This window comes from Cyprinus carpio, chromosome B20 (assembly GCF_018340385.1).
Source record: "Cyprinus carpio isolate SPL01 chromosome B20, ASM1834038v1, whole genome shotgun sequence".
Lineage (NCBI taxonomy): Eukaryota > Metazoa > Chordata > Actinopteri > Cypriniformes > Cyprinidae > Cyprinus > Cyprinus carpio.
The window spans coordinates 1371444-1396209 of record NC_056616.1 but is presented as its reverse complement, the minus strand read 5'-3'; the positions used below and the strand labels follow the sequence as shown (position 1 = coordinate 1396209).

General features: G+C 39.3%; 1 protein-coding gene across 4 annotated transcripts in view; it reads right to left on the bottom strand.

Moving 5' to 3' along the window:
• Nucleotides 1-2472: 2472 nt before the first annotated feature.
• kcnk2b (potassium channel, subfamily K, member 2b) overlaps nucleotides 2473-24766 on the bottom strand; it is a 72666-nt gene continuing 50372 nt past the window's right edge. The window contains exons 5-9 of one of the 4 annotated variants that reach the window (XM_042746611.1): nucleotides 9829-10051; nucleotides 9610-9749; nucleotides 6498-7312; nucleotides 5334-5409; nucleotides 2473-3598 (exon numbers count right to left, since the gene is read on the bottom strand). In XM_042746611.1, coding sequence (XP_042602545.1) covers nucleotides 6989-7312; nucleotides 9610-9749; nucleotides 9829-10051 — 687 coding nt within the window. In that variant the 3' untranslated portion in view covers nucleotides 2473-3598; nucleotides 5334-5409; nucleotides 6498-6988. Of the gene's footprint in view, nucleotides 3599-5333; nucleotides 5410-5434; nucleotides 5537-6497; nucleotides 7313-9609; nucleotides 9750-9828; nucleotides 10052-24766 lie in introns of those variants that run through there. The other 3 variants (XM_042746613.1, XM_042746610.1, XM_042746612.1) reach the window with 3 other exon arrangements.

The following is a 24766-nucleotide window of genomic DNA, read 5'->3' as shown; positions in this document are numbered from 1 at the left end:
TTATGGTATTAATTAACTTTTTTCACATATTACAAAAGTAACACTTTAGCCCCACTCCCTTAAATATGTTTTCAATGATCAGTGGAGGCTAATGGACAAATTTTCAAAACTTGAAAAGCTACCAAGTAAGTAACAAAGTCCGTTTCATTGATTGTGTTTTTGTGGTTTCTTTGGTTTAGAGGGTTCTTGCTATATAAACTTTGACCCCTTTCCCAAGCAGACCCAAACAGAGGAGGAATTTTCAGGCTGGGACTGTGATTTCTGAAGTCTCGAGGTCTCTGATATCTATAAGATATCTTTACTTCCCAAGTTATTTACTAATAAATATACTCAGTTTGATAAACTTACCTATTTACCTTACACTTAACTATCTTAAGGGAAGATAAGCAAATTTTGTGACTCTTGGCATATGACTTAGTAAGTAAAAATTACTTTAATAAAAACTCATAAATTACCTACATTATGCCTAACTTTTTAATTAGCAGAAATATTGAAATGTTAATATATTATATGTTACATGGATGTTCAGACTTTTATTTTCTATAGATTTTGCTGCAACCCAATGCATGTTCTGTATATTAAATTAAATTAAATTATTAAAGGGGTCATATGATGCGATTTCAAGTTTTCCTTTCTCTTTGGAGTGTTACAAGCTCTTCACGATGTGGGAAATTTGCATAATGCCACCCAAATGTTCAGACAAATAAAGAAGGTGTAACTTTGATTCTCGCTGTTGCCTCCGGGGCCATGTTGTGGAGACGCTGTTTCGAAAACACTTTGTTTGGGCTTCCAAAAGAGGACAGAACTAGAAATCAGTGGTTAAGTTATATTTACAACACTGTTCCAGAACAGTTCAACCCAAATATTCAGATGTGTGCAGCGCATTTTATGGAGGACTGTTTCCTGATCCTGGGAGAAAAGACTACAATGCCGGCTGTTCTGACTCACAGTCTGTAAGTACGTTTTCATATGTAAAGGATTTGCCACTGATGATTCAAATGCGAGTTTTGAGCAGTGTAGAGCAGCGGTTCTCAATTCCAGTCCTCATGACCCCCCTGCTCTGTACATTTTGTATGTTTCTGTTATGCTCTGCACATTTTTTTTTCCCCCACGTAAGTGCCCTGCAAAGTGGACATCAGAGGATATTCCGCCATGATTCCAGTTCTAAGTGAACATGTATGTTCCATTCAAGTGCACTGAAGTGTGTGAGACGTGAATTTAAATTGTATTTATTTACAGAGGTATATGATGTCACACTTGTCCGTGTGTGAAGACGTTGCACAATGCAAATCCGTGAATGAATGTTCCGAAGTGAAGTAAACTTCAACAGATTTCCGCTGCTCAGGGAGTAGGGAGCAATGAACACTGTGTAGGGACCATGTCAACGGGAACACAGTTCATGCACGGAGCTCACTTCTAATGAACTGATTATCTGAATCAGGTATGGTAACAAAGAGAGACCTGTAAAATATGCAGAGCTGGGGGGCGCGAGGACTGGAATTGAGAACCGCTGGAGTAGAGTAGCACTTGTTTGACGTTTCTCCGATCACAAATGCAGACATGTTTTTATGTTTACGCAGCGTGATGCAACGCAATGCATAAAAACACAGTATAAGTCATTATAATCCGTAATTATGTCCCCACTGGATGCAACAAATGGCTCGTTTGTAATGGGTTTTATTGTTTTTGTCTTGTTGCGCCGGTGTTCTGATCGGGACACGCATCACAGTATGGCAAGGGACGTAACATTTCCGTCACACGCTTGAGGTATTTGGCCAATCACAGTGCACTGGATAGCTGGCCAATCAGAGCACACCTCGCTTTTCAGAGCAATGAGCTTTGTAAAAAATGATGCATTTCAGAAAGGTGGGGCATAGAGGAGAAACAATAATGAACAGTATGTGGAAAATAATGTCATTACACCAAATACACAAAATAATGTTCTTTTTAGCAACATCATAAGAGCCCTTTAATATTTGATTCAAATTAATGTGATTGTTGGTTTTATTATTTTTTGAGGTGTTATAATAAAGAATTATAGTTAAACATCAAATGGGGAATGTAATTGAAAGTATGTCAAATATTTTTTTAAAAGGACTGAAAAAGCAATATTTTCACTGCAGTTATGGAACAAATTAAGTTCTGACTGTTATGGTACCTTTAAAGAATAGTGTTGTTATCTGTAAGCTTCCAAGCCAAGTCATTAACAGCATCTTTACAGAAAGTCACATATATCTATAATTTACCACAGAGCAAGTTTAAGGCTATGGGAAATATGATGACATATATAGAGAAGATACAAGTGATCCTCTGGATTTTAGATCAAGCTATATTGTAATCATAGTATTGACATATATCAGTGCTGCAGTGACTTGCCAATATGCAAAACAATGCCTTCAAAAACCTTCACAAAACCATTAATTCCCATTTATTGTCAAGATTTATTGCCACAGAACAGCCATTGAAAACACATCTAATGCATGTGATTCAGTTTATTTGAAAAAGGCTGGTGCAGTTAACAATCACACTAATTATCAGCTTTACTCCCCCTATTTTGGCTTAAAGATGCAGAGCACCGATATACTAACATACATTCATTTGTAAACTATGATTATTATTAAAACATTTGACCTTTGCCATTAAGTGATCCTATAGTGTAGAAATACTGTATATTATTACAAAATTCAAAATAAAATTGAACTGCAGAATTTGCATGCTCACATACAGTGTGGTAGATTTCGCAAAGTCTCTGTGCTTTTAGAGAAACTTGATGTATATTTGGTAAATAAAAGATTCAGTCTGAAACAAACTCCTCCCAAGAACAGGAATGTAAATGCTTCCAGCTCAATTTCATGTCATTTTGTTATGGTAACACTTTGTTTAACCTCAGCTCTTCACCTTTTGATGCCTGAAAATGCTTACCATGATCATCATTGTGACTGTGAGGGTTACACCCGTCTCAACCTTGCAACCAATTTCATAAAAATTAGGCTCTCAAAAGCCTTCAGAAATCAATTGTGATGCAGCTCTATGACTATGAAATACAGTACAGTAAATGAAATCGTCACTCACAGAATCTGGTTCACACACAGTTAAAAAAACAGCCTGAAGATCTTAATTGCTTCTTTCTTTGTGTTGTTAACTAAGCAGAGACGAAACAGGATAGCACTTAATTATCGCAATCATATTGAAATCAGTGTATTTTGTTCAGCCAGAGCTACCCTGTACAAGAAAAAGGCATTTTAGTTGCCTTCAAGACAGTGAAAAAGGTACAATTCATTTATAAACATCAGTCCTGAATGCTTTCAGCTGAGTCTACTAGGAGAGAAACATCAATTCCTGCTTCTTTCAGAGTAAATCATCTGAGGACACATTTCATCTGTAAACAGCCTTGTGTGTGGTTTGTCTGTTACTCTTCATTCCCTGAAGAGTGTCAAGTGGGTACGAGAAGGACGAAATTTACAGTCATGGCTCGGCAACCGTAGTATTCCTCGCAGCAGAGTGGAGCTGTGGCTTAAAACGTGTCTCAGATCTCCATGGCAACTGCAATCTCTCAGTCTCAGCCCGGGGATCTGGATGTCAGAGGTTGCAGCGCTCGCTAAACAGAACAATACAGTTACATTAAACTGTGCTGTAATGAGGCATCAGCACAAAAACCATCATGTTAGAATAATTTGGTGTAATTGGTTTACATTGAACGATCATGAAGAACTTCCAGTAAGTATGAGTAGATGTGATTGTTTCTGGGTAGTAACTGATTACATGTAATCTGTTTTACGTAATCAGATTCAAAAGGTCGGTTACACTTTATTTCAAGGTGTCCTTGTTACAGTGTAATTATTCATTTAAGTACTGAGTAATATTAATTAACTACCTGTACTTACTATATAGTCAGGGTTAGGATTAGGGTTTGGTTTAGGGCTACTTGCATGAAAGTATGCATAATTTATAGTTATTATAATAGTAAGTACATGTATTGTGTAACAAGCACACCTCAAAATAAAGTGTTACCAAAAAGTCTAGTATTTTTTGTAATTAGAGTACATTACATTTTAAAGACATTTAAAATTGTCAGGATTGCAGAAGGTGATTTTTAGTCCAGGGCAGCAGAAATATCTGACACAAAGTGACCAAAAGTAAAAATGACCAACCCCACACTTTTGAATGGTAGTTTATGTTGGCTAAAAGGATACACTTGAAACAAAGCATTCAATTGTAAGTGACTGTTTTAAATGTGTTCTCTCATAACATCAAAACAGCTTTAGTTGACTACATACTGGATGGCCTTCTGTGAGCCTGTCAGGGTTGCTATGGGAAACAATTATTAACCATGAACTGAAGGCACCTGTTCCCAATTAAACACAAAACATAAGGAGCAGCGTCATCGTCATCAGCGAAAAGGTGAGTATGTTCTCCCACTGAAATCCAATTAGTCTCCTCATATCCTTCTTCACCGTGTCTGCATGGGAAAAGGTCAATGGTTTGAGCTTGTCTAATATGCATATGTTAAAGCTGCCCACATGGAGCAGCTTGAGTTGGGGGATATATATTAGCAACTATAAAATTCAACGTTATCTCATGAGCAATTCGTACATATTTTATGAGGTGGCTAATTCGTACGAATTCGTAAGACCACACTCGTATGATTTTGTAAGATTTGTCTGGACTCCAGTGACGGGTAGGTTTAGGTGGGGGGTTAGGTGTAGGTTATTCGTACAAATTCATACGAATTGTGCAACCTGTAAAATACGTACGATTTAGCACAAATCGTATGAATTTGTACGAGTGAGGTCATACAAATTCGTAAGAATTAGCCACCTTGTAAAATATGTACGAATTGCCGTGAGATCAGGTTGATAAAATTATATTTTGTATCCTACTTAATTTTGAACGGAATCCATTGCTTTGTACAGTAAAGATGATTTTGTAAGGGCTATATGCGAACACCATAATTATTATCTGACTAATGTAAGAAGGTTAAAAAGAGAGAAGGTTAAATCCACATGGAACCAAATATTCATGCTCTTCTCTCATGCACTCAGCATGTTTCCCAGGTGCCATGACTCCACAGACAGTGGTGTGCGCTGTGAATTTTTAAAAGCACATCTGTTGAGAGTGTTCTCACTTGACATGAAGTAGCGGCTTGGCCCCAGAAACAGCATGACTTAAGCAAATAGCAAGGACACAGGAAAAAGTGCCTGGAGTAGTCATGCAGCACATCAAAAATGGGAATGGTTCAACTGAAGCTGCACTGCACAAACATATACTTGCAGTGTTAAAAGCTTTGTTGATTATATTTGGAGCAATATGTTATATGAAGAACACTTTTATACCTGCCTCCACAATGACCCCCTTCACTTGAGCACCCTGTGCTCAGATACTTTTGCTGCCTTCGAGTCCTCTTCAGACCTCAAGTCACAAATCAACACATTCAGTGGCTGCATTAGCTTTTCATGAAAAGCTAATGCCTAGTTTGACTGATTTGATTTTTGTTTCCTTAAGTCCAAAACTTGGTTACTTTTTAGAAATACACAATCTGGAGAGAAAAAAACAAAACAACAAAAACAAAACTGGCCTTCATTTGATGAGTGGTCATAAAAAAGGCACACATTGGCTGTGCATTTTGAGTGAAATCTACATATCATCACCAATATTGAACAAACACATACAGTACACAAAAGAAGAGGGTGAGACCATAAAACATCCAAAAGAATGCTATGGTTGGCTTTGGCTGTATGCGTTAAGTCAAGTCAAATGTATGTGTATAATGGCTTTTCACACAATACAGTGTTTCAAAGCAGCTTTACGAAAACTCAAAATTTTATGTCTATGACAAAAAATGCAAATGTATTTTAAGCATAAAATCTAGAAATGTTGTGCAGTTGGTGGATGCATAGAACAGTTTTGCTATCATAATGTGATTTTGACATGAAGTCATGTTATTTATCTTTTTTCATCAGATGGAAGCAACCTTGTCCAAAAACATGTTAAATTATCGTATTGTCTTTATATTTCAGCTTTTAGAAGTGTAATGTAATTTTTTTACTGTTGTGAAGTTCCAAACATTTGCTTATAAACTACCAGACAACGGTACAAAAGCTGTTGCCAGGGCAGTACCCCTTCAAAAGGAATGCCTTTGTACCTTATTTACCCCTAAAGGGTGTATTTTATTACCTTTAATGTACATTAGCAGCTCAAGTATAAATATAACAAAATGATATCAGTGCCTTTTGAAAAGGTATTGCCCCAGTGATCCCTTTTGTACCTTTTTTGATAGTGTACAAATAAGAATTTATCACCTAGGTTAGATCTAAACTAAATAAATAAATAAAATAAAATAAAACCAGCCAGCAGCCAATGTGTGGCCCTTCTTTCTTAGGAGGGTAAAAACAATCCTTAAAGAAGTCTCTGTCACTGGTAATCATGTGTGCTCATCTCATAAATATGATCTTTTTGACATGACTGTCAGCAGGACTGCTATAGTCACGTTCACCTACCTGTTGACTGTGTCTCTTCTGGTTGTGACTTCATTAAGCTGGCTGAACCAAAAGTCAGGCTTTGTAGATATAGTCTTGAAGTGTGTTAGACACAAGCTCAAGAGAGCACTCCGTTAGCATTCCCATTCATTTCAGTTGCAGTTGCTTGGCTGTCTATATTAGCCCATTCTTGCAGCAGAAAGACTGTCATGCCTTGTAGAGCCTTGCCACAGAAAGCTTGTAAAACATCTACAGTATATTAATGTGTAATCATATAAATTTAAATAACTTGTTATGCGTCTCTAACAAAATTATTAATTAGAATACATGGCTACTTTTTCATGGCCGTCAATGGAAAACAATGATTTTTGTCCACATTAAAAGTTAGGGCATATTTTCTTTATATAAAATGTGAAGTCTTTACTTTGCCCCCGTTATTTTTTCTGTCATTGTATTCTTTTTTATTCATCTTGTTTTTTCACAGTTTATCAGTGAACATCTTTAGTTCCAGTTCATTTTGTTTGTGTTTTAGTGATATCCAGATGGTCAGCGTAATCCGGGATGAGACCGTTGAGGAATAAGCTTCCGTTTCGTACAAACGTGTAGGGATACACCTCTCTCTCATCTCCAAGGTTAACTGAACGTGCACGTTTCCCTGGTGTCATCTGCTGATTGACAGGTGGGCTGAGGTTTATTTCAGCGGACAGTTTGCGCTTGATCGATGCAGCGCGCTGGAATCGGTCGTAAATGTCGACACTCAATCGCCGGCGTGTCTCTTTAAACTCAGCGGACACATTAGCAGTCCATTCAGCGGCATGAGCTCGAAATTCTCCTACCTATATGCCCAAAAGGAATAGATTGATATTACAAAATAATGTTGTTGGATTAGTGCACTAAATATTAGTCATTATTTACTAAATTTTTGAAGTAACTTTTTTTTTAGGTTTATTTTTTTATCTTTTTTTATATGTTATAGATTTTTTTAGACCAAACCTCATGCTCCAAAAGGACAAAAAAAAAAAAACACAAAAAAACATAAAAGTGATCTGTGTGAATCATGTGCCAAGCTTTCTGAAAACATATGGTTGTCTTTGTGAAATTTAATCATTATATGCAAGTACAAATGGTAAAATGGCAAATTTAGACAAATATAACCAAGTTGAAACCAACTGCCATATGTTCTAGCATGCCTTAATGAACACAATGTTTCAATTCAAATTTGTGGAATGAGAATGACATTTGGGAGCTGGATGAGAGAGGAATGTTATGAGTGAAAAATGACTTTATTTAAAAAAAATATTTTAGTTTGTTCTTCACACAAATGCTATCATTTGACTTCAGAATACATAGAATATACAGTGCCCTCCATAAGTATTGAAACAGTAAAGACAAAATCACTTTCTCTGCTGTGGAGTCAAGACATTTGCAAATATGATTAAAAGATGAATATGCGACAAAACTACAGAATGTCACATTTTATTATTAGGTCTTTCAACACATACATGTTTTATAAAATAAAAAGGACAGGACTTTTTCAGAGTTCATCCCACTATTTGATGTGAGCATAAGTATTGGAACAGTTGAATTTAAGGCAGTTTGAAAAGATTAAAAGCTAATATTTAGTTGCAGATCCCTTGCATGCAATCAGAGCAGTGAGTCTGTGACCCATAGACATCACCAGACTCTTGGTCTTATGCCTTGAAAAATTTCTTTCCCCCAGCCTTTAATGCAACCAATTCCAAACTGTTGCTTGCTTTGAGGAGTTTTTCTGTCTTTAGTCTCCTCTTCAGCTGGAGAAATTTAATGTTCAATCGGATTTAAATCTGGATATTGATTTGGGCAATCTAAGACTTTAGATTTTCTTTGCCCTGATAAAGCCCTTGACTGAACTGGCAGGGGGGTTTTGGGTCATTGTCCTGATCCAATATGAAGTGCTTTCTAATGAGTTTGGTGGGATTTTCTTGAATATTGGTAGCCAAGATGATTTTGTACCCTTCCGAATTAATTCTGCTACTGCCATCATACATTAAGTCATCATTAAAATTAAGAGGTCCTGTTCTAGAGACAGCCATGCATGCCCATGCCATGACACCACCTCCACCGAGCTTTACAGATGAGCTTGTATGCTTAGGATCATTTGCAGTTCCCTTTTTTCTCCAAACCTTTGCTTTCCAATCACTTAGATAAAGGTTAATATTTGTCTCATTGGTCCATCAACTCAGTTCCAAAACTCTACTGGCTCACATTTGTGAAGAATCTTGCCTTTCTATTTTTGGTGCTGATCAGAAGCTTGCATCTTGCTGTGTAGCTTCTGTAATTCTGTCAAATTGTCGTCGTTGGTTGCTGATGTCGCCGGTAGTTTCCAAACTCTTGATTTCTCTATGCCCTTTGTTTTTCCTTTAGTTCTTATTGACTTACTCTTTTCTTTTAGCATCCCAATTGCTTGCTTTTCTTTCAGAGTCGGCTTCCTCGTCTTCATCCTGGTTTGTGTGTCATCATTGAATGCAAGACTTAGAATGCAGAAGCAATGGATATAACTGATAAGACACATTCCCTGCTTTTAATATCTGAAGAATTAATGCAACAGCACACAGGTGAACACTTAGAAAGACCTGTGAGGCAACTGCTCCAATACTTATGGAGGGCACTGTATCGATTAAGTCGATGGATTTTAATGAAACTTCTTTGACAGACATGACCATCTGTCATCATCTGCCATTGGAGAAAAAAAAGCAAATACAGCAAATTGGTTTGGAGCAACATTATGGTGAGTTATGAAATAGGGACCCAAACGCTGATAGTTGGTAGGAGAACTGGAGACAGATGTTGGTTTGATGATTTTCTTTCTTTCTTTTTTTTTTAAACTTCTCTTTATTTGATACAAATGATTTTCATAGTGTTTGGATAAAACAAACAAAACAAATGTTTGTGCTTTGTATTTAATAATATGAAATATCTAATATTTAATAATCCTTTCATTGGGCTATTGAAAAAAATGTTATCTATATGAATCCAGAGGTTTAATCCTAGTCTTAATTGTAAATAAGTTGTTGGTTTTAAAGCCCTGCATAGATGTGTGGGTGCAGCTATGGTTTAAAGATTGCATAATTTATTGCTTCACACGAGAACATACCTCCTCTTTTGTTTTCTTGGATATGACACGAAACCAGTCTCCAATCATACTGAGAACAGCAGCGAAGTATGCTAAACCAATCAGGATCCAGAACCACACCAGGGGCTTGTAGTAGTCCAGGTACTCCAACTCAGAACCACCTGAACAAACAAGACAAGATGCTATAATCCATTTTTGCAAACTACTAATCACATGAATATGTGTCTCGTTTATGATCACCACTGTTCTCTTCGTGCTGGCGTCGCTCGCCCTCGCCCGCGACAAAATCTCCAAAGCCGATGGTTGTCAAGGTAATGACGACAAAGTAGATGGACTCCAGTGCACTCCAGCCCTCAATGTGTTTGAATATGATGGCCGGCAGGGTGACGAAGAGGAGACAACCAAACAAAATGAAAAGAACGGTAGAAATCACACGGATCTTGGTTTGACTCACATTCCACTTCTGAGGAAAGAAAAAACATGGATGGAAAAAACTTAATGAGTATGACAACCAGAAAATGAATGTTGAATATTAAATAAATTCCAATTTGCATTGCCTATCCTCTCATGATACCTGGAACCAGTGTTACAAGTACCCCAGACACATAATTTTGCCATTTTTGCAGCATAAACGCCATCAAACTGATGAGAGCTTTGAATCTTCCTATGTTCCCTATGGTGCTGACACCTAAAGATGTCAAGTTTCATTCCCCAAGCAACTGACACTCAACTGCCATTGGCTCATCTGCGCTCGAGGGGAGGGGCTTACCGATAGGTCAGTTAGACACCCTCTTAGATCAGGGGCAAGTTCAAGCTCAAACCGGTATGCAGCGTTTTGGTATGGTTTCCGGTTTGAACGACATGTTTCTTGGAAATGGTGTACAACGGGGTTTGAGATACGTTTTCTCATTTTTTGGTTGTTTTGTAAATGTTTTTTATAAAACGTGTTGTTTTTGTGAGAGATTTTGCAATGTGTTTTTAATATAAATTTTTTTTCAAGAGCAAGTATATTGTATATTGCACATATTTATTTACATTAAAGGCAAAATAACTGAAATAATAAGAGCACAAGTATAGATCTGGAACTTCTTTAAGTCTGTCTAAATATCATTTAGTAATTGCAATGTCTTCTGGTCCTTATCCTTTCCTTAGGAAGGTGTGCTAGACACTGATTAATGTAACATAAAAATGCTATACATATTTATATATTTTGCTATTGTATTGTTGAGTGACACTTTCATAAACTTTTCTATACCCCTCTGATTATATAATGGTAAATATCACAATAGCATAGCACAACAACAGTGATCAGCAATAATGATAAGTCTAATACTCACAATAAAAATAATAAGGTTTGTATTATCCTTCACCTGAAATGTTTGTCTTTTCATCCTGAAATGCGAGACAAATTTTGGATCACAAAAATTAGGAACCACAGTTTTCACAAATCTCTTCACTTGATTGGGATGTTCTCTTTTATTCTGGATGGCAAGGGCATTGACTGTAACATCGAGCATATTTTGCAATATTAAATACGTATTTAAACTGATTTCATCAGGATCCGAAAATTCAAAAAGAACACAAAGAATGGTCTTCTCAGCTGCCATAGTTGCAACTCTAGTGTCATCAAAACAGAATGTTCAACGCACCGCCGTTTCCGTTTAAAAAATGTTTTGCACCATTTTGTCAGGGCTTAACGCAGCCCAGAGGTGTCCAAATTTGTCCCTGAAGAGTTTACCTCCAACCATAATTAAAAACACCCATACAAACTAATCAAGGTTTTCCGATGGACTATAAACTTCCAGACAAGCAAGGTGGAGCTAAACTTTGTAGGATGTTGGCCCTCCAGGGGCAGGATTGGACATCTTTAGACACTGTGACGCTGTGATAGGGCAAGGGCCCCAAAAGTCTGAGTACACTGCCCCAAATAAAAACAAGCAGATCTTTTTTTTTTTTTATAATATTATTGTGGTGAGGTGTTATCAAGGGATTAAACTTATTAGCTGACTGACTAACAAATGTTGAGCCCATAACAATGTCTCCATAATGCTGAGGATTATTTGTATGTGTACCTGAAATGAATGTTACTGTTTGTACACTACAGTGTGGTATGGTTCTGCTCATTTTGGGATGCACTCCAATTTTTTGGTAATTAAAAACACTTTACGCATAATGGAAAACAGCTTCGAGAAAAATCATTACACTCACATGAGACAATGACTCCAGACATCTTTTGGCTAATGAAATAAATGCGGTTTCATTTTACATGGAGCTGGTTGTTATCATCTCTGCAATGACCCATTATAGTTCCATTTAATTTAAATTCATAATAAGTTCAGTCTATCAGGAGGTTTGTAAATGGGGTGGAGATGCTTTCTGTTTCTTTGCAGTACCCCTCTCTGTCTGTACCAAATACGATGCAGATTGAATGTGATGTGAGAATTGTAATTCACTGCCTGGGGCTTTCTTGCAGGTCTAGCTATATGTTATCCATCCTCCCTGGGTTTTGGTGTGTAGAACATGAAGAAAAGCCATGCTTCAGAGGTCAGCACGATTTTGTTGTGGTCTTATTAATCTGTTCGAATTGTGTCCACTGTCTGAAATCACCTCCAGGATGTGCAAAAGATTCTTTGACTGCTCTTAACCATGTATTTTGAGGATATACCTGTAGTGTTTCTGTGTAGAATCTCTACATATCTGGAGATATAGTATGTGCAGGCATGTTTTCTTTTCCCACTCAAAGGGATGCATGTTCACTTTTTTGCCAAGGAAGTGCTGGAAAAGAAGTAGGTATAGGTCGTTCACAATGAGGAAGTCTCTGCTGATTACATATGTGGCATTGCACAACCATTTGGTGATTGTTTGTTGATATACCAGGCCAGCGGGTCGCTTAATTATCTGCATACCTCTCAATCTAAGCGTCCCAGTGGACAAATTGTACAAAAATTTCAGAGGGGGATGGTCTGGTTAATTTTTTTTTTGGGGGGTGGGTGGGGGGGTTGGGTTGTAAGCTTTGTCCCGTAGCTAATTTTACACAATGATTACAAAATTTGTCTAAAAGGGTATTTATTTAATGACAAATTAGCCTTTACTATTTTTTAAAGCTTTTTTCTTTCTTTTTCTTCTGGGGCCTGAAATGGAGGAATTTGGGTCAATACTGCTATTTATTATTTATGTTTATGGTTGTTGTTTTTGTGTTTTGTGCTTTGGCTTTTTTTGGTTTTGTAATGTCATGGATAAATAAAGATGACAATAAAACCACCCGTAGGTGGCAGCAAATCTCTATTAAAATAAATGATTTATTAAATCATTCAAATCAATCAATTCATTCAAAACGGCTGAATTAGAAACGAAACAAGTGAATGGACCATTGAATCACTGGCTCACGCGATTCGTTCAAACATAGATTAATTCAAGGAAATTAATTCAAATTAATTTGCTGTTCTTTGTTTTATATGTTTTTTAGAATTTTTATGTGTTTATTTTGTGATGATTACATTAATTGTACAATGAATATAAAAAACATAAAAACTCATAAATGGGTACACAGTAAAATCCAGAGTGTTAAATTAACACTGCTCAGATCATGTATGTATGGTTCTAATTTTTGTGTTAAAGTTGAAATAGTGATTGTTTTGATGATTTTGTTATTTGTTTAATTAAGTGCTGATTGAGCATTAGTTATGATGAGGTTAAGTTGAAGAGTAGATTAAGTAAAGAGAAACTCAAGAACTACAACTGACTTCAGCCACAGCCTTGAGATGAAATCAACTGAAAAAAAAAGAAGTCATTAAGTCTCTCAAGATCTCAGCAGAAGATAATTAATCATCTCCACAAACAGCATCACCAACTTCACACATTACATGAGCGTCACTACAACTCGACTGCCACCTGGTGGCCGTTCAGAGTTTCACGCTTCTTTAGTGTTTTTTGGGGGTGTTTTTTTAGGTTTTTTGGTTTTTTTTGTCTGTGGAGGGGGGGGAATTTTTATGGATTCCAGATTGGCAACACGTCTGGGGATTTCGGCCGTTGTGCTGGCCGAACCTATTTCTGCTAGGACCCTTTGTGGCACCCATCTCACTAATATTACTCACACCACCCAGTTTGTCACACTGACCTTGTCTGGTAATCATGCGGAGGAGATTAAATTTCACCTTATTTCACGAATTCGCTCCACCGCTCCAGTGGTGTTGGGTCACACCTGGTGGTTTAAACATAACCCTCATATTGATTGGGCCCGTGGTTCTCTGTTTTTGGCTTGGAGCCCTTTCTGTTTAAGCTCAGGTGGTTTGGGTGCTGGCATTTATTTTCCCCAGTCTTGTCTCATTCTGTGTTGTAGGAGGAGCTGGTTAACCTGGCGGATGTACCGAAGGCTTACCATGATTTGAGAGTGGTTTTCAGTAAGTCCCGAGCTTCATCTCTGCCTCCGCACCGCCCGTACGACTGTTGACCTGTTACCTGGCACTTCTCCACCTAAGGGGCGTCTTTACTCTCTGTCGGGTCCGGAGAGAGAGGCCATGGAGAGGTATATACATGATTCTCTGGTAGCAGGCATTATCCGTCCCTCTTCCTCTCCAGACCGGGGCAGGGTTTCTTCTTCGGGAGAAGAAAGATGGATCGTTGTGCCCCTGTATTGACTATAGGGGGTGTGAATGACATCACGGTAAAGAATCGTGTTATCCTTTGCCGTTGATGTCATCGGCCTTCGAGCTCCTTCAGGGGGCAACCATCTTTACGAAGTTGGACCTCCGCAGTACTTATCACTTGGTTCGGATTTAGGGAGGGGGACGAATGGCTGAAGACCGCCTTTAACACGACCCATACGGGGCATTTTGAATATTTAGTTATGCCGTTTGGGCTTTTCCAACTCCCCGGGCGGTCTTTCAGGCACTCGTCAACGACGTGCTCCGAGACATGGTCGATCGGTTTGTTTTTGTTTACATCGACGACATCCTGATCTTCTCCCAGAACGAGCGCGATCAGTCCAGCACGTCAGGCGAGTGCTCCAGTGGCTGCTGGAGAATCGTTTATGTATCGTTATTTTTTCGTTAAATTGGAGAAGTGTGAGTTTCACGCACAGTCGGTTCCGTTCCTGGGATTTATTCTCTCGCCTGAGGGTATCCGAATGGATCTCGCCAAGGTAAAGGCAGTTGCTGATTGGCCCACCCCAGATAGTCATAGAGCGGTCCAGCGCGTTCTGGGGTTTGCCAATTTTTACAGGCGGTTCATTTCGGAACTTTAGCCAGATCGCCCTTCCTCTGACTGATCTCACCTCCACAAGTAAACGATTCTGTAAACGATTTTTGGACGTTTCAGGTTTACCATTTCTTATCGCCCCGGGTCTAAGAATGGTAAACCTGATGCGCTGTCACGGGTTTTTGAGACTGAGGCTAGACCCACCCTCCCTGTGGCCATTTTGCATCCCGAGCGGGTTGTGGCTGCAGTCGCCTGGGGGGTGGAGTCCAAGGTCCGCGCGGCACTACGCAATGCTTCTGTTCCCACTGGATGCCCAGAGGGTATGCTCTTCGTACCCAAGTCAGTCCGAACTAGCGTACTACAGTGGGGCCACTCTTCTAGTCTAGCTTGCCACCCTGGAGCGACTAGGTTAATCAAGCAGCGGTTTTGGTGGCCGTCCGTGGCACAGGATGCTCGACGGTTTGTGTCGGCCTGTCCTATTTGCGCTGCGGGTAAGGGATCCAATCGACCCCCAGCAGGGCTACTCCAGCCGTTATCGGTCCCTTCGGTCCCTGGTCACACATAGCAATGGACTTCGTTACTGGCTTGCCTCCGTCTAGTGGCAAGACGGTTGTTCTCACTGTGGTGGACAGGTTCTCAAAGGCGGTCCATTTTATTCCCCTCCCCAAATTGTCGTCAGCGAGGGAGACAGCGACTATTTGTCTTAGATCACGTTTTTCCGTATTCATGGCCTCCCGGTGAACGTGGTGTCTTCTGACAGGGGTCCCCAGTTTGTGTCTAGGTTTTGGACAGAGTTCTGTCAGGAGTTCAGCATGGGAGCTGACTGCGAGCCTTATCCATCCGATATCATCCGCAGACTAATGGTCAGGCCGCGAGCGTGCCAACCAGGATTTGGATAGAGTTCTGCGCTGTTTGGCGTCTGCTGAACAACGTCATCTTGGAGTTCCAGGTTGACCATGGTAGAGTATGCGCACTTAACTCCCTCCCGGTCTCATCTATCGGGTTTGTCTCCCTTCCAGTGCGTTTAGGCTACCAGCCACCTTTATTCCCCTCTCAAAGAATCGAATGCTGTTGTTTCCTTCCGCGCATGCATTTATTCAGAGATGCCTCCATTCCTCGAGGATCGCCAGAGAAGCCCTCACTCGGACTGGCGAGAGGAACAAGGCATCGGTGGACCGCCACCGTACTAAGCCCCCACTTTACGTGTGTGGTCAGAGAGTCTGGTTGTCTACGAAGGACATTAACTTCAGACTGCCCTCACGTAAACTGGGACCCAAATTTGTTGGACCGTTTATTATCGCCAAGGTGCTTAGTCAGTCAGTCCGGCTCAAATTGCCCCATCAGTTTAGAAGGATCCACCTGGTTTTCCATGTTTCGAAGATCAAACCCACCTTTCGCTCCCCCCTTCAGCCCCTGACCTCTGCCCCTCCGCCTCCTAGGCTCATCGAGGGATCGCCAGCCTATACGGTACGGCGGCTCAATTGATGTGAGGCGTAGGGGTAGAGGTCATCAATATCTGGTAGACTGGAGGGTTATGGTCCGGAGGAGAGATGCTGATTCCGGCTCGCGATATTCTGGATCGCGCTCTCATTGATCAATTTCATCAACGTCATGGTGAGTCCTCCGGGGACGCCAGGAGGCATCCCTGAGGTGGGGGGTACTGTCACGGTGCAGGGTGCCTTCTCAGGTTCCCCTGTGGTCTGTGTTGTCCTGTCTATTCGGTAGCTCGTGGTCTGGGCAATCAGCGCTGATCGTAGCGGGGGTGCGCAGATCACAAGCTGATTGATTGTAGAGGTGGTGCGCAGATCACAAGACTCCCTTATATGTCTCTGCTTATCTGTCTGTCGTCGTGAGTAGATTGTTTTGTCTTTGCCCGTGTTTTGTGTGATGTCCAAGCTTCATTCTCACCTTCTGTTTTCCGGTCTAAGGATCCGTAGTTCGGAGATCCGGCAGCACGAGTGGTCCACAGTGGGCCGGCCAGCTCGGAGATCTCTGTGTGCGCCAGAGCATTTAATTATTGTTTATGTTATTTTGTGTTTTGTGGCTTGAATAAAGATTCTCCTTTTCCCCACTCTGCATCTGAGTCCTCTGTCTATTTTTGATAATGATTATGTTGTCACGTAGTAGTTTTACTGATGTTGTCAGTGATGATGTGTAATTTAGTTTATATACTGATCATAACTGTGTTTTAATGAAATAATGTGAAAAACTTTAAAGACACTTTGCACACCAGTTTAGAACATCTGTAGTGTTTGGACACACAGACATCAAGAATCAGCATACACTCACTGGCCACTTTATTAGGTACTCCTTGCTAGTACCAGGGGTTGGACCCCGTTTTGCCTTCAGAACTGCCTTAATTCTTCGTGGCATAGATTCAACAAGGTGTTGGAAACATTCCTCAGAGATTTTGGTCCATATTGACATGATAGTATCATGCAGTTGCTCCAAATTTGTCGGCTGCACATCCATGATATTATTCTCCCATTCCATCACATCCCAAAGCTGCTCTGTTGGATTGAGATCTGGAGGCCATGTGAGTAAAGTGAACTTATTGTCATGTTCAAGAAACCAGTCTGAGATGATTTGAGCTTTTTGACATGGTGCATTATCCTGCTGGAAGTAGCCGTCAGAAGATGGGTACACTGTAGTCATAAAGGGATGGACATGGTCAGCATTAATACTCAGGTAGGCTGTGGCATTTAAAGGGGTCATATGATGTTATGCTAAAAAGAACATTATTTGGTGTAATGAAATGTGTTTATGTGGTTTAAGGTTCAAAAAACACATTATTTTCCACATAATGTACATTATTCGGTGCGTTCCAAACAGGATATATCACCCTCCGAAGGGCACTTCGGAGTGAAAACAATCATGGCTGCCATATTGAAGGGTCGTTCCAAACCGAAATGCTCAAAACTAGCCACTTCAAAGGGCCCTTCGGAATGAAGGATTTCGAAGGGTACAACTGATGGACACTTTGGGCACCCATGATCCTTTGTGCAGATTCTTTCCATGATGCATGTGGAACACACAACACTATTATACATTATTTATTTAACACACATACTTATTTACATTTCAAATTTGCACATCATACCTGTACATAATTGTCAATATTATATATTTTGTTTTTGCTTTTTTGTACATTGTCTATTTTGTATATTTTTATATTATTATCATTTTTTATTATTTTCGGTGTCCTGTCTAGTCACTGTCATTCTGTTGCACTGTGGAGCTTCTGTCACTAAAACAAATTCCTTGTATGTGTAAACATACCTGGCAATAAAGCTCATTCTGATTCTGATGATGATGATGGTGATGATGGTGATGATGACGCAAAAGGGCACTTCAAGAAACAGTTCTTTGGTCCCCTACACCCTTCAACCCTTCGAAGCTCTCACTCCAGAGGGTAAACTCTTTGAAGAGATTAGGGCATAGGGATGAGCCCTTCCGAATGGAACTCAGGGTCTGTTTCTCCTCTATGCCCCGCCTTCTGAAACGTATCATTTTTTACAAAGCTCATCAGTCTGAAAAGCGAGGTGTGCTCTGATTGGCCAGCTATCCAGGGCGATGTGATTGGCCAACTGTTTCAAGCGTCTGACGGAAATGTTATGCCCCCCAACATATACTGTTATGACGTGTCCCGGTAAGAACACCGGCATGACAGGACAAAAACAATAAAACCCATTACAAATGACACAGTTTGAAACTTGAAGCACCAGACTGTCCTTGCAAAGAGTAAGGAATGGCCAGCGGCTTGAGTAAGGAATGGCTCGCGGCTTGAGTGAGCGGAAGCCAGCGGCTATAATGAGGAACAGCTGGCGGATTTAACAAAGGAGCGGCCAGGGGTTGCGGCAACCACATGTGAAGACCCCGGGCTGGACTCTGCTTTGTCCACGGTGAGCACAAAGTTGATGTATTTCCTATGCGACCAGCATAGGTCAGCTCTAGGCATGATGAAGTGGATATCATGCTCTTTTGGAAGGCCAAACAAAGTAGCTTCACTTTCACAATAAAACACACAGCTTCTCCATGAAATGGCGCCGGCGGCAACAGCGAAAATAAAAGGTACACCTTCCTTCTTTGCATGAACATTTGGGTGGCGTTGAAGATGCAAATCTTCCCACATACTGACGTAGAGATGTGAGGCGTGTTAGAACGAGCCATTATAGGGGGGCGTGGACAAGTCTTAACTTTTATAAAGAATATCTCTTTGGATTTGAGACTTTAGTCTTTGTAGCTTTACAGATCTTCTTTATGCACCAAGAGCTTGCAACACTCCAAAGAGAAAGGAAAAATGTAAATCACATCATACGACCCCTTTAAACGATGCTCAATTGGTACTAAGGGGCCCAAAGTGTACCAAGAAAATATCCCCCACACCATTACACCAGCCGTCTGAACCGTTGAGACAAGGCAGGATGGATCCATGCTTTCATGTTCTTTACGCCAAATTCTGACCCTACCATCTGAATGTCTCAGCAGAAATCGAGACTCATCAGACCAGGCAATGTTTTTCAATCTCCAATTTTGGTGACCATGTGCGAATTGTAGCCTCTGTTTCCTGTTCTTAGCTGAGAGGAGCAGCACCCGGTGTGGTCTTCTGCTGTCTGTAGCCCATCTGCCTTCAGGGTTCGACGTGTTGTGTGTTCAGAGATGGTATTCTTGCATACCTTGGTTGTAACAAGTGGTTATTGAGTTACTGTTGCCTTTCTAATCATTCTCTAATCAGTCTGCCCATTCTCCTCTGACCTCAACAAGGCATTTTCGTCCACACAAATGCCGCTCACTGGATATTTTCTCTTTTTTGGACCATTCTCTGTAAACTCTAGAGAGGTTGTGCATTAAAAATCTCAGTAGATCAGCAGTTTTTGAAATACTCAGACCAGCCCGTCTGGCACCAACAACCATTCCACCTTCAAAGTCACTTAAATTCCCTTTCTTCCCCATTCTGATGCTCGGTTTGAACTTCAGCAAGTCGTCTTCACCACATCCTAAATGCATTAAGCTGCTGCCATGTGATTGGCTGATTAGCAATTTGCATTACCAAACAATTGAATTGGTGTACCAAATAAAGTGGCCGGTGAGTGTATAAATCTCAACAATGGTGACGATCATCAGACAGATTCATGTTGCAGTGCATTCTGGGTGCACCAGTCATAACTCATCCGTGGCTCCCAGCATGCATTGTGATATGAATAAATTGTCACAATTGTCTTTGGATTTTCTTTTATTCTTACTATTTGTTTTTATTTTTGTTGTGACTTTTTACTACCTTATTTTGTGACCTTCAAAAATCATATCAAAATTATCAGAATAGTTTGTCACCATTGCTGAGATTCACATGGTGATTCTTCATATCTATGTGTGCCAGAATCAAAACCTCTTTATGAGCCATATTTATAAGAGTGGCTTATAAAGTTTTCTCACATTGTCATCTCATATCATAGAACTGCAATAATATAGAAATCATAAAAGCACTATAGATTTAGATAAAATGCAATCAGATACTCAAAGGCATGAAATGATTGTATCATAAGTTCCTTGCCATCACATATATACTTTACAAACACAATTGTAACAACCAAAGAGAAACTTATTAAGTCATTGGTCAAGAGGCAACTAAAGCAAACACTATTCACCTAGACCTTACTTCTCAATAAAGAACTTCTGTTTTAGATCCTCCAGAAATAAAGTGGTTATTATATCCATAAAGCTGGTGATGTTGTTTGTGGAGTTGATTAATTATCTTCTGCTGAGATCTTGAGAGATTTATTGTCTTCTTTTACTTCAGTTGATTTAATCTAAGGTTGTGGCTGAAGTCAGCTGTAGTTCTTGTGTTTCAGTGATTCTGCTTGTTAATAGTAAACATCAGTAACATATCATTAACTTTAACACTGCTTCAGTGTTAATTTAACACTCAGGATTTTACTGTGTATTTTTTCTTTCATTGCTTGAATTATAAGTGCATTCTAACTGCACTCTAATGGACTTCATCCCTGACAGTCACACATTTTGCAAGAAAAATTACGGAAACTTGCTTCAGCTTGTGCGCAGCTTGTTACAGTACCGAGTTCTGATTGGCCAATCGCCGTTATTTAGTTCGTCAATTATCATAAGTAGAGAATTTTAACATTTAATTTGCACAGTACATTTTACATAATACACAACAGTATTAATCTAAAGGGGATGGATGAGGGGATGGTGGTTTCACGGGGGGATGCTTTTTGTCATTTTTTTTCCACCAGAGGGATGCCATCCCCCCCGCATCCCCCCTCAATTTGAGCCCTGAGTGTCTCTGATTGGCCATGACATTCCTAAGCTCAAAAGAAATGTGTAATTGGCTATAAGGCTCAACACTTCAAAAAAAAAAAAAAAAAGAAGAAGTAAAAAAAAAATGCAGAAAAAGTCATTTGTTGCAGTGTGTGTGAATCAAAATGTAATTCTGCAATTAGACATTTTTCATTTCATTTCATCACGACAGCTGCAAAAGATTGCATTTTTTGCCCCATTACCTTGAATTTGTGGGCATTTTTGTTCATTTTAGTGGTATTTTTGCCACAAGGCCCTGTTAATTGCCGACACTGCAGGCCACCATGCTGAATATGCTGAACTCTTGCTCAACACATTATTTCTTGTTGGCTATCAAGGTTTTTTTTTTTTTTTTTTTCTGTAGAGTCACTGGAATTACAAGTCTTTTTCATTAGCAGGAGAATATCTGGCAATGCCAATTCTGCAGTTCTGATACTGTTACTCAAAGCATGCATTTCTAGTCAGCTGGAGAGAAAGTGTGCCTTTACCTTTTGAGCCTATTTTATTAATTTTTTTTTTTTAACGATTTATGGTCACTAAGTATAGTGAAGTGCAGCCCTTGTAGATAAGAAACAAGCATTTCACACTCCAGCATCATTGCCACTGACTAGTTTTCAGTTGTCAGTATACATCAGACTCCTGGATATGTATGTGACAGGTTTCTTTTGTCAAGACAGCACCTAACCCACAAGAGAATGCATCTGCAGCAACCTTTGGTGAACTCAGGTCCTCTCTCAGCCTGCAAAAGGCCTGTCTCTGAGTTTCGACCATATCTATACTTATACCACAAATTAATGGTAAAAATGTAGCAAGGTACATTTAGTGTGAGACCCACTGACTGTATATTTGTTAAAACCCTGGCAGGCTTTGTTTTGCCTGAAGACAAGAATATCATCGGTATGACAAATCACTCCATTGACTGGTTTACTGTTTACTGGCCACATGAAAGATAAATGTCAACAAACCTACTTTGACATCAGCAGGTTTTCAATATGCAATTTTGTGACCCTGATGCTGCTAACTACTAATAGGACCCACTTATAATCATGGCAAGCCTATATGACATTACTGAATTCATAGGAGGTGAAATACAGAATAAAGAGGATATTCAGATTCAAGACTACAAATGCCTGTTCCTGTCAAAACCACTAGATATTTATAAACATAATTGTAAAAATGAGGCAATATGAAATATTGAATACTAAGGACCCTCTGCATGCAATGCCCCAAGTTAAATAAATATTTAATAGGTATTGCATTATGCTGTCAGGATGGGGGAGTTAGAGGGAGTAATTAAAATGTAATGTCATGATTTTTAATTAAATGAAAAGAAGACGAAATGGCACATTTGTGTTAAGAACACTCTAGTTATCATGTGTGATTAATTTTAAAGTGTGTTATTTTAAACTGGAATTTAAAAAAAGCAACAGCAGATTAAATTGTGGGATAGGTTTTGTCACATATATCAATCAGCGATTTATATTTGATTTATATTTCTGATGGTTCTCATTCTCTTTCTCACTCATTTTAATAGTTTAATATTCAGTAGTTATTGTGTTACATATTAAATGAAAAATCCATCAGCTATCTAGCTGAAGTATCCACTTTGATAAATGTGACCTGTTGTAATGAAATGGCTTTCCAGAACAGGCCAAATTAAAATACAATTAATTAAGTGAAACATGTTTGATCAACGATCAGCAAGAGCACTTAGTGAAGACAGTGTGCTTCCATCTGTGCTGTCTTTGATCATGCTGTACAAACAGGAAGTCAACAGAGAGCAATCACAGAAAAGCTGAAAGTGACTTTATCAGCTGGGACAGGGCTGTGGACAGAGCACTGATAAAAGACTAGGATGGTCTGCAGCATTGCGAATGTGATGTGACATATACAGGTAGCTACTCATGCACTTTATAAATCTCCCGAAGGAATGGAGAAAGGTAGAAGACATAAGGAATATAAGGTATGAAATGCAATGTCCATAGCACTGTCTGAGCAGTCACAGAATTTCTGATTTCCATTAATAAACCCTGAGCTTGGGTCTGAAGCACTCGCCTGCCCATATCATTATGTTAGGATGGGCCACTGCGGCTCTGATTAATAGTACTATGGCACATTTATGCCTTCCGACTTTTGCCGCAATCATGTTTCAACTGATTTTTGGTTTGTCACCAATCTTCATGTATTCTTGCACATTTATATTAAGTCTCACAATCAGATATTTCAATTCGTCTATGGAGGAATATGGAGGATGTCACAACACAGACATTGATTCTCACCATGTTCATGCAGTTAGGAAATCACAGATGTACTCACTATCATTATTGTGATCACAGGTGTATTCACATTTCAGGGATGCACAGTCCTGTTCCTGGAGATTTACTGTACCTACCTGCAGAGTTCAGTTCCAGTCCTGCTCCAACACAGCTGTTTGGAATTAATCATGTGCTTATGAAGATCTCGATTAGCTGATTCATGTGTGGTTGATCAGGGTTGGAGCTGAACTTTGCAGGTAATCACGAATTGCTGTGTTTTTATTATGCTGCTTGAGGTACATAATGCGGCTGTTTAGAATTAAAATATCCAGGGAATGTTGCTAAACTTAATGCTCTATCGTGTTGGAAATATCCCCTACACCAAACCCAACCTTAAACCTGATGCAAAAATTATATAAAATAGCATTTGTTGGTGCAGCCGTGCTATTTTAACTTCCTTATGCAGATTTGAGCGAACTGTAATTTCACGGAGTTCGTGCCGGAGCTCTTCATCACTCAAGTGCAAGTGAGCTACTGAACCTACTAAATTAGAAAACTCATGCATATGAAGCTGTATGTGTGACGGCAACATTCAAAAGTATTAGTTTTCAAATCGCGCAGGATGTTAAAATTGCTTTGAAGTCATAACAATATGTTGCAAGTACAGTAGGTGGCCAACCAAAATTAGCTTTTTACCGCAGTAGGGACCGCCGCGACTGTAAAGTGCATTTGCAGCTTTTGACCACTAGGTGGCACTTTAACCACAAGTTATCAATCGAACATACTATTTTAAACACATTTTTCGCAAATAGCCATCAGCTTTGCCTAGCCAATATGTTACATTTGACGGCTGCAGTCGGCGGAAAATGAAAGAAAAACACTGTAGTTAAAATATTTAATATTCACAGATGAAAATTTAGTACTAATGAAGTTATGTGCATTTCTTAGAATGAATTCAAGCAGGATAAATGTCAAGCCTATGAGCCTGTGCTTATATTTTCTCTAAGTGACACATTATTACACCATATTTTAGATTTGAATAATTTAACAGGTGTACAGTATTATTTATATAATATGAATCATGTGTTATATTATCCTAAAGAAATGGTGGTTTACTTTGCATCGGAGCATTAAAAGTGGTAGCCTATTTTAGTGCTACATACATTTGTCACAAGTACATTTTTAATTTATATTTTAACATTCCTTTAATAAAACAGCATGCACTTTTGTCATGTACATACTTATGTTATTCATTACCTGTCCTTTATTTTGACAGATAACTTCTTGGGGAAAAGATTTCTATACACTCATTAAGAAATTGTTGTGTGTTTTATTAATTTTTTTCCTTTATTTTAGTAAAACGTGAGGCACTATATAATTTCACTCCCATTATTTAGGCCTAACTAAAACAA